This window comes from Lactuca saligna, chromosome 2, assembly GCF_052625555.1.
Source record: "Lactuca saligna cultivar CGN05327 chromosome 2, ASM5262555v1, whole genome shotgun sequence".
NCBI classification, from domain to species: Eukaryota; Viridiplantae; Streptophyta; class Magnoliopsida; order Asterales; family Asteraceae; genus Lactuca; species Lactuca saligna.
In genome coordinates, this window is record NC_136418.1 from 179,674,373 (window position 1) to 179,684,628 (window position 10,256).

General features: G+C 34.5%; 2 protein-coding genes and 1 non-coding gene across 3 annotated transcripts; 2 read left to right on the plus strand and 1 right to left on the minus strand.

The window, feature by feature from the left end:
* The first annotated feature begins 2,660 nt into the window (after nt 1–2,660).
* On the plus strand, nt 2,661–4,093 carry LOC145028348 (uncharacterized). The gene is made up of 2 exons (XM_078977023.1): nt 2,661–2,811; nt 3,356–4,093. Exons 1-2 carry the CDS (start codon nt 2,770–2,772, stop codon nt 4,001–4,003), a joined length of 690 nt encoding a protein of 229 aa, XP_078833149.1. The 5' UTR covers nt 2,661–2,769; the 3' UTR covers nt 4,004–4,093.
* A 1,461-nt stretch (nt 4,094–5,554) lies between these two features.
* Nucleotides 5,555–7,064, plus strand: LOC145028349 (uncharacterized). The gene has a single exon (XM_078977024.1). It carries the CDS (start codon nt 5,771–5,773, stop codon nt 6,488–6,490), a length of 720 nt encoding a protein of 239 aa, XP_078833150.1. The 5' UTR covers nt 5,555–5,770; the 3' UTR covers nt 6,491–7,064.
* On the minus strand, nt 6,627–6,779 carry LOC145033070 (U4 spliceosomal RNA). Its single transcript, XR_013677314.1, has one exon. It is a non-coding gene; the product is annotated as a U4 spliceosomal RNA (small nuclear RNA).
* Nucleotides 7,065–10,256: the final 3,192 nt, after the last annotated feature.

Genomic DNA, 10,256 nt, shown 5'->3' on the forward strand with positions numbered 1-10,256 from the left:
TTCCAATTTACAAACCAGTTATAAGAATGGTTAATCAATCTATCAATTAACAAATTTCTTTTAGTATTTTGTCCATTAAAGATGATGGAATTCCTAAAATTTCTAAGAAGCCACCACATTGTCATTATTATCGATTCAAACTTAACTTTCTATTCCAATTTACAAACCAATTACAAGAATGTTTAATCAATCTATAGATTAACAAATTCTAGTATTTCGTCCATTAACGATGATGAAATTCCTAAAATTCCAAAGAAGCCACCACATTGTCATTATTATCAATTCAAGAGCTGTTTTTTAAACTAAAGAGTGATTAATTGTCCTTACCCATTAAACCGCATCTTCCACCCCAATAAATTTGGAATATTGATATCACACCATCTACCAACCAACTTCCACAACTTAGAATCAACTTCACAAATAATAAGCAAATATGAAATATCTTCCATATCTGAGTTACAAACACCGCACATCCATACCTCTCACATCAAGATTGATTCGAATGGGAAGACGATTCAAACATCGCCAATAAAAAATATTTACATTTCTAGGAAGATATTTGTTCCACCTAGTCCCGACCAAACCATTAGGAAGAGAATTGTCTTTAATTAGGCTTCTAGCATCTAAAACAGAAAACTCATCGCCATTATCAATATTCTAAACCCAACGATCATTAGATGTCGAGATGGTGAAGTCACGGATCATGTCCGAGAGCTATTGCAATTGAGAAATCAAAGTCCCTCCAAGAATCGGTATGCATCTAGACCAATTACAAGTAACCTTGTTCGACCTTTGACTAATTCTGCAATCTTTATCAATCTCCAAAAGGAATAACCGTGGGACTTCCAAATTATTAAAAGATGTTTTTTTATCAATGAACGAGTATTATATGTTATATCAAGCTAACACATATGATGGGTGTTTAAATGTGACACCCATTGAAGATTAAGGTGAGGGTGAACACACCTGGAAGTCTTCAAAATAGGCATGAAAGCGGCGAGAGTTGAAATTGGAGATTAGTTGTCTTCAAAGAACGTATAATTATCCAAATGGAATACATGATACCAACTCAGGGTGTAAAAACGTTTTCAATTAATCAAGACTAGTCTCTCTACTTAGTTTGTTTGCAAAATATACCCTAGTTGAGAGTGTTTAAAGAAATTGTGATATGAAAGTACAGAACAACATAATAATTTACTTTTTTTTTAATTTCAATTTTCAAAATCATTAATTATGCTCTTTAACAAATACAATTTCAAATTTCAAAATCATTAATTTGACATTACACGATGTGTCCAAAAAACCAGGGATGTAATCCCATAAAATTAAAGCTACTATTTTAAAGCAAAGTTTTACATAGACGTAACAGGTAAACGAACAACAAGTTATGCATGATAGTTGGACTATAATGAGGAGCTCCACAACATCCGACACAAGGAAACCGAAAGTATCAAATGCAAAAGTTATAAACGTGTGTTGATTTTCCATGCAGGATTTCTCATGTTTTGCCACTTTGCATGATGTAATTTTTAAAGCAGTTTGTCCCACAATGAAAACTCCATCCACCCCAAGCATACAAGAGGGGAAACCCTATTAGATCCACATATACATGCTTCCCTCCATCCGATCCAAAAATTAAAACATAAGCTGGTCTAAGTGTTGATCTTCCTTCCAAAGGGTCAATCGGAAAGTTTATGGGTGCCTCTTTCTTGGCAAAAACCCCAGCAAGCCTAAATATGTCGAAAAGAACATCCATAACCAGATAGTGTTGTTACTTGAAACTCGAGAGCTCTCTATAATGAATTTCATGCTCCCCAAAGGAGTCCAAGCATGCCTTGCGACAAACAAGGCATGTCTCATCAGCCAAAAACAAATGGATCATGTGGCGATACTAGGATAGCACGATACTCCACTGGTGATATATGCTGGCCAAGACCATCAATAGGAATAGCCATAAGAAAATCCTAAGCATGTGGTACCCTTTGACACTCAAAAACTGCTTTCTATCTAATCGTCATGTCGAACTGAACTTTCATGTATTTGACAATTTTACTAAAAATGGCACTTGCCAATGAATATTGGGCTTTTGGAGGGACGATGTCTTTATTAGTGAAATCGCTGAAGTCAAAACCCTAAATCGTATCACGAAGACATGCCAAAATACAAATATAATCAGAATCCATATCAAATATGTTGCTATCTCGTAATATATGGTCTTATAACACTCACGACTGAGCTCGTGAGATCACAAAATCATAGGACCAAAAATAAAGGTCAAATTTTGATTATGTCACTTATTATGTATTTCATATTTTTCTATATAAATGTCAAATTTTTCGAAACAAAAAAAAAATCTAATTTACCATTGAAAAATATGTTTTTAATGACCAAAAATAAGTTTTAACAGTTGATGATGCATTTGAAAACATGACCAAGTTTTAAAGATGGTGATATTTTTGCTATTCTTACTTTACAAGAATGGCAATATAATTAAGAAAAAAAAAGGGTCATTTTGGTGAATATCTCGTAAAGTTATGTGACCATCTAATAAGGACTAAAACTGTAAGAAAAGAAAAATATTGGATCTAATCTGGAAAACACCGAAACACATTGGACAAAAAAGTAATTTAGTGTATAACAATTTTTTATACGAGTGAGAGAGTAGAGTGTAGTTGGATCACTTTAGCGCCACAGATTATTTTGGCCCTGTGTTTCTCTCAATCCGAATCCCATTGATGGTTGGAACGTGAAAATTCCAACTCAAATCCAATGGTTTTCTCTTTAAATTCATTCGTCGGCTTCACTTCGACGGTATGTTATCGTATTCGTTCTCATTTCCTCGTTTGATTAATGGTTGTGTTTCTACTTATCCTTTTGGCGTTTCAGTTTGATTCTTGTTGATCGGTTTAGTAATAAAACCTTTAATCTAAACTCTTTTATAATTCTGCTATCGTGATTCGGATGACACAAGTTGGAGGATTTCATCCTTTTTCACTTTGATTATAATCAACGCATCATGTATGGACTAGAGAAAAATTAGCACCAAAAATGGTTTAGGGTTTCAGGAGTTCGTTTAACAACTCATGGTGCTCAAAATTATCTTTTGAATCGATTTCTATGGTTTCCGATAAGATTTTATGGATAAGGAGTTTCCTGTATGTGTAACATAGCATATTCCTTCTTCTTTTCTCTGACAACACTCTCTGGATCGATAAACTCATACAATTCATGAAACAAAATAGTAACACAATCAACAAAATGTGCTTTTATCGTATTTAGCTGACAAATTCCACATACATATACAATCCATTGAAAAACTTTCTTCTCAATATCATTATCAACTGTAAATACACAGGCTAAGCATCAAAATGTCTCAAGAGAGTGCATAGGCCTAAAAGCCAGCCATTTCCCCTCTTCTTCTACATCACTTGTTTTCAGTAGAAGACCAATACATACAAGAAATCAAAGACCTCTTTCAGTTTCAAACAGCGATAGCGTTACAACAGAAACGACCGAAAAGACATCAGAAATTCCTGAAATTTCCATTTCCATCAATCAGTCACTTCCCACTTCTGAATCTGATCCTATCACAAAGACAAAACCCGATGAGGCTGCTTCTAATGGATCCATATCTTCTCCTTCTGAATCTGAACCAAAAAGATCAAAATTAACAGCAAGAGAGAAGCTAAAAGCAGCTAGGGTTCGCAGCAGATCCTCAGAACCAAAACCAGTTAAAAAAGCAGAGATGGGAAGCAAAGTGTTGGAAGCTTTGAGGGAAAACGATAGAATATCAGGGAAGATGAGATCAGGTCTTCCAGAGGCACCTACAAATTTGTTTGATGACAGCAAACGTGGAATGCCCAAAAAGGGGTTGACATTTGAGCTACCAGTTGGATGGGATGTGTTTCTCATTATCCTTTCAGTCGTTTTGATAAGCACTATCATGTTTACAACTACCTTCATTGTTTGGAAGGTGGGTGCCATTCATTTCAACGAGAACTAGCATCTTCTTCAAACCAAATCATATATGCTTCAATGTAAAAACTTAGCTCCCCTTTATACATTTCATTGCTATAAAGCTTCTTTCTATTCATACCATCTTGTTAAAAGCAAACTTGTATCAGTTATATGTGTAGAGTTATTGATCTTTTGTTAGATGCGTGTTTTAAATCCATAGGATGGTAGGATACTAGAATCGATCTGCTCATACATATGGTCATTATTAAGCGGGGTTTAATCTTCATCACAAAAAACTTTCCAACTTAAGTAAATAAGGTTGAAAAGTTATTTATGTTAATCCCACATAGGAGAATCGATAGATTTGCTATCCAAACTCTAGAACTTGATGATTTAAAACAATTTTTGAAGTACAATGTACGAAAAAAAATGATATAAGTCAAACAAATTGAAAAATTCGCTACCATTTATAACAGGTAAATTAAACAACGAAACAACAAAGTTTATACACGTTTTTGAAATTATGATTTAATATTTAACAGAGTGTAATAACTTAAATAATTTTTTTTATTAAAAGATATGTTATTGGTTTTATTTTTTATTTTTATTGTGTAGAAAAAGAAAAGTATAAGTTTATTTGTGAGTGCAAGCAGTTGCTATGGTCAACAATCACGGCTCGTCGACCGACCTCACTGGTTTTTTACTTAATTCTTAATCTAATTATTAGTTAAACTCTTCCCGTTGTTTAAAATTAATCTCTAGTAAACTGTTAGTTTTCTTGTTAAGCCTGGACTATTATTTTGTGTTGGTTGAATAGGTTATAAATATGATAGCTAATAATAATCTATTAGCTTTTAATTGTAATTTGTAATCTATTAGCTTTTAATTGTAATTTGTAGAAAAAAGGGAAGGGAGTTGCATTCACTTTAAGTGGTATTGTTGGTAATAGAATGTACAATCTAATTAAATATACATCAACTAAAGTCAAGTCCAACAAACATGGTATTGCTGGTAGTAGAATGTACAATCTAATTAAATATACATCAAATAAAGTCCAAATCGAATGTACAATCTAATTAAATATACATCAAAATATACATCAAATAAAGTCCAAATCCAACAAACAATTTACAAAATAGAATAGAATTATCAACTCATGTACAAGTATAACAAGGGTGTGGTTTGCTTTTTTTTGGCAATGCTGTTACAACTTGCATAATCAGATTCAGTTGCAACCAACATAAGGTAAGATTTGGATGCCTCCCGAATCTCAGATTATTGTTTTATAATACCACCCGCGCACCAATTAAATATAAATATCATATTTTTTTATATAATTTATATAAACACAAAAATATATGTAAAAATTATAAAATATATTGCAATTTTTATATCGAGCCCTATAAAACGTATAAAAATACAAATCGTTGTAAAATTAAATTGTGGGTAACAGAGTATCAGTTTAAATTGTGGGTAACATATCGTTGTAAAATTAAATTCTTAACAATATGCATTGATAAAGAAAAAACAAAAATTAAGCCAAACAAAACAAAAGTATTAGGTGAAGCAAAGTTTGTTAGGAATTTAATGTTAGTTTTAACCGTCTCCAAATAAAATAAATAAACGAAACAGACGCACGAGCAGTTTATGGTTCATGCCAACTACTCCCCCTGGCCTTCCTGAACGGTTAAACCTAACCTCTCCTTCACTTCTTCTTCTTCTTCTTCTTCTTCTTCATAACCCCCACCCACCCTCCATCCCTCAACCGTTTTAATTACACCCATCTGCATCACTTCAAAATTCAAAACATTTCATGGCGGCATCAGACGACGGCGGAGGAGGAGTAGTAGGAGGCAAGATCAAGGGATCCTGGAGCCCACAAGAGGACGCCACCCTCATTAAACTGGTGGAGCAACATGGACCGCGCAATTGGTCCCTCATCAGTTCCAGTATCCCAGGCCGATCTGGAAAATCCTGCCGTCTCCGGTGGTGCAATCAGCTCAGCCCTGACGTGGAGCACCGTCCATTTACTCGTGAAGAGGACGACGTCATCGTCAGAGCACATGCAATCCATGGCAACAAGTGGTCCACCATCTCCAGGCTCCTACCTGGACGCACTGATAACGCGATTAAAAACCACTGGAACTCGACTCTCCGCCGACGAGGCGTCTCAAACTCCGGCTTTGCCGTTGCTGTTGCGAAACGACCACTCACAGATGGATCCAGCGAGTCAACCCAGTCGGATCATCTTCCTGAATCCAAGAAGCAATGCTCCCGTAACTCCGACCACAGCAGTTGCGACGGACCTCCGACGGTTCTGACGCTTTTGCCACCCGGGGATATCAAAATCAAAACGGTGGAAGAACAAGTAATAACAGAAAAGAACGCAGAGGTGGATGATGACGTGGAGGAGAAGTCGACGGTGGAGATGGAGAACACGTGTCTGGTAACGATCATGAAACGTATGATAGCAGAAGAGGTTCGGATTTATATTAACGAACTAAGATCCAAAGAAGAGCATCCTTCGTCTTAGTTCAAAGTAACTGAAACGCTCATTCACATTTCCATCTTTCATTTTACATTTCAGATTCGGATTATTAAAATCGATTATAATATATATGAAACATAATATATTTTTATAAAGAATATTTGGAAACTTTAGATTGTAGGGCTTTACCCAATTAAGGGAGCCCTTCCAGAAATTCTCGATGGCCAAGGGAGACCCAAGGCCAAGGAGGGGGTTTGGAAATAGTTTTCAACCAGCAATTGACGCGCCTCGGTTATTACCTCATTAGCTGCGTCATTGCCCCAAGCGCAAAGATGCCTCATCACGTTGCCCACATCTCTCGTTTTATAGGCTCATCTCCTCACCCATTTTTCGTTTTTCAGCGATGTGGGATGAAACTCATATATCATCTATGTGCTTCTCAATCCACCTCCTCAAACAATTCCTTCTTTCTATTCGAGTTATGGAAAACTATAAAATAAATTTATCACAAAAAGTTATTTTTGTAGAAAAGAAAAGACGTCTTCGGAAGTGTAAACGTGTAATTTTTTTTAACCTTTTGATGATGGTCAAATTTGTTACAGCTCTTATGAAATTATATTATTTGGATGCTTTAAGTAGTAAAGATTTAGTAGCCAGATATGTTTATCTAAGAGTGATTTTTTTTAAAGAACGTCAATGAAAAGTGATTATTAGTTTATTACCATCTCAAATCATAATAATCTGATAATCTATCACGAAATGCATCTCAATCGCCTTGTAATGTTTTATTATTACGACTGAAAATGGAAAAGTTAAGATAAACATTTAATCGAAATATAAGTAATGAAAAAAAAAAAAAAAAAAACTTCATTACCATATTCGTTTCATGGTAATAAACATTATGATCGTGTATTCTTTTCATGGTTGTTATTATTATAAATAAAAGGTAAAACATGATTTCATGGTTATTATTTTGTGTATGGGGATCTTTCTCCATCTTTCATTTTGTGTTTCTTTTCTCTTTTCCGGTGATGAAAGCACATTTATGATGTCATATATTTTGACATCATTAAAATGAAATTGTCATACAGCTATATACTGTCAACATTTCAGTCTTCACTATTCATCGAAACAAATCTTTTGACTTTTGCGTTAGTTTTCGATCGAAGCTTCCATTGCAACTTGTTCAAGATTATAGATGTCAATAAAATTCAAATAACAACGCTTCATGAATTTCATAAATTAGAGTGATATTGGTCCTAAGAATTTGTCTAAAATAAAAAGATAATTACAAGAAGTAGTTTATTTTGTATAGGTATATTTCCAGAATAATCATTGGCACTTCCTTTGTCTGTCAGATGTATGTGTTTACCACGAGAATAATTTTTTTCATGTAAATGTCACTATTTTGTTATGATGCTTGTAGTAAAAAAAATAAAAGAAAAACAAACAATGAATTGGTGGGGTGAGGAGGATGTCACAGTCTAAGAAAGTTCAACTAGTACTTTATGTTGTGCAAGTTGCATATATAGAAATCACAAAGAAAGGCACCAGAGGAAATGCTATTAAATTGATCCTATACACATTGTTCATTATACATACATACGCATACGACTTATTTAATTGATCGTATACACAATAGATGTTCATGATGCATATGCATTATTTAATTGATCGTATACACAATAGATGTTCATGATGCATATGCATTAATGCGACCATCTCAAACAAGGAAATTGATTGCAATTCACATCATTTTAACAATAATGGTCGATCAATGACTCAATAAGTTTGGGGGTTCTAAGCAAACCAACAATTTAAAACCCTTTTACATTTATTATATTTAATGTTATAAACCTTCATCTCCAATCCAGACTTGCGACCGGCAATAATAAACTAAAAAAAAATTAATGGCGGAGTTAATTTTTTTTATTATGTATATGTTTTTTGTGAATATATTTAAGACATAATTATTAACTATTTTATTAATAATAACAATCAATAATGAACAATCACCAAGATGGGTGAGGATTTAGGATTATACTTGGAGCTTGTTGCCTTGAGATTTGAGAATAGAAGTATACAAGATAATAGAAATTGGAAAGATCAAATCTGGAAAACTGAAAAAAAAAAAAAAAATACCATTTTGTGAAACAATAAAAACTGAAAATAAAGAGAAAACGGATTGAAGATAAATTATTTTGTATTGTAAACGTGTAATCAATGACCAATGAATAATTCACAAAGTGTAACTGAAAATATAAAATATCATTGCAGTGTAACACAATAACAGTGAACTTTGAGTTTGGGAGACATCAAAAAATTTTGAACAGTAAACTGATAGAGTTTACCTTCAGTGATAGATAATCAGATGAGTAGATGACAATAAGTGGTCTTTCCTTCAGAGATCAGAATGTTGTCTAATAATCGATCATATTCATAGATTGTAATGTTTTGATTTTTAAACAATGGAGTTTGCCTACAAAACTACAAATCGTGAGAACTGAGGAGTTATCAGAATGTTGTTATGGAGAGCATGAGAAGCCAATAATGGAGGAGGCTATAATCATGATCATTAGAGATTCACTGATTTAGTGTAACGCCCCGATTCTCAGGTATGGTAAATATGAGTTTTTGGATTAGGCCCTACTCGACGAGTTGGTTTACCTACTCATCGAGTAGCAGTGAGAAGGATCGCGAGTTAAGTGACCTACTCGATGAGTCCATATTGCGACTCGGCGAGTAGGAGCTGGCAAGTGAAACCCTAATTCCCGGGGTTTGCACCCCTATTTAAAGGGACCTTAGCCTCCCTTGGACCTCCTTATAGTTCCAAAGAACCCTTAAGAGCCTTATTCGTGTGCGTGTGTGCCTTGGGTGTATGTTTGAAGCTTGAAAGAGAGTCCTTGGAGGGAGAAGAAGATTGAAGCAATTGGAGTGTGGGAATCAACACTCATCTCAGATATCAACTTCAAAAGGTACCCAAACCGTTATTCCCCTTATAAATCTTCTTTATTGGGTGAGTTTGGGGTTTTCATTGATCAAGTTGGTATGATGAGTTATAGGCTAGATCTGAAGTTGTAACTTCAGATCTGGACTCTTTTTGGATTCTAGAAGCATAAAGTTGTAGCTTTAGTCGTGATTGAGGTTCCCTTTGTGCATAAAGACCCATCAATAGCTTAGATTTGCCATTTTGAGCCTTTAAAGCCATGCATGCACGTAAAGTTTGCAACTTTACGTGATAAGCATGCCCTAGAAGCTTGGATCTGTGAAGGTTGATAATGTCGGTTGTGAGACCTAATCCCTTGATTTATGTGTTGGAATCGAAAGGTATAAAGGGAAAAGTTATGGATTGGGCTTCTTGTGAGGTTTATGGACTTATAATTTTAGTTTGGTATGTGATAATACAAAAGCAACTAGAAAGGATTGTAGGGCTCTTCGTTACCTTTCCGTGCATATAAATAACGCCGAAAACGGAGTTGAAATGAAGAAATTATGGTTGTTTGAAATTGAAGTGGAAAATTGTAACTTTTGAATTAGGCATGACATAACTAAAAGTTACGCGGGGTGTAACGAGGGTTTAATGAATTATGTAGAGTATAATTTATGTTACGTATGGCGTAATCTTGGCAGATCAAAACCCCAAATCTTCGGTTTTGAGCTTTATTTAAGGGATCTAACTTATGAGAAACCCTCTCATTACCATCCTCCATCGCCTAAGATCATTCTTTGAGAAACCCTAGCCTCCTCTCACTTTTTTTTGAGCTTTGGCATCATTTATGAGCTTATTTCTCCACTGGAAGGTTAAATCTTG

What these genes read in the sequence shown, in the direction of transcription:
- LOC145028348 (XM_078977023.1), top strand. Translation starts at nt 2,770, where the DNA reads ATGGTTTTCTCTTTAAATTCATTCGTCGGCTTCACTTCGACG. An exon ending in TCGTCGGCTTCACTTCGACG is followed by an intron (nt 2,812 to 3,355) that starts GTATGTTATCGT and finishes GTAAATACACAG; the next exon opens with GCTAAGCATCAAAATGTCTC.
- LOC145028349 (XM_078977024.1), top strand. Translation starts at nt 5,771, where the DNA reads ATGGCGGCATCAGACGACGGCGGAGGAGGAGTAGTAGGAGGCAAGATC.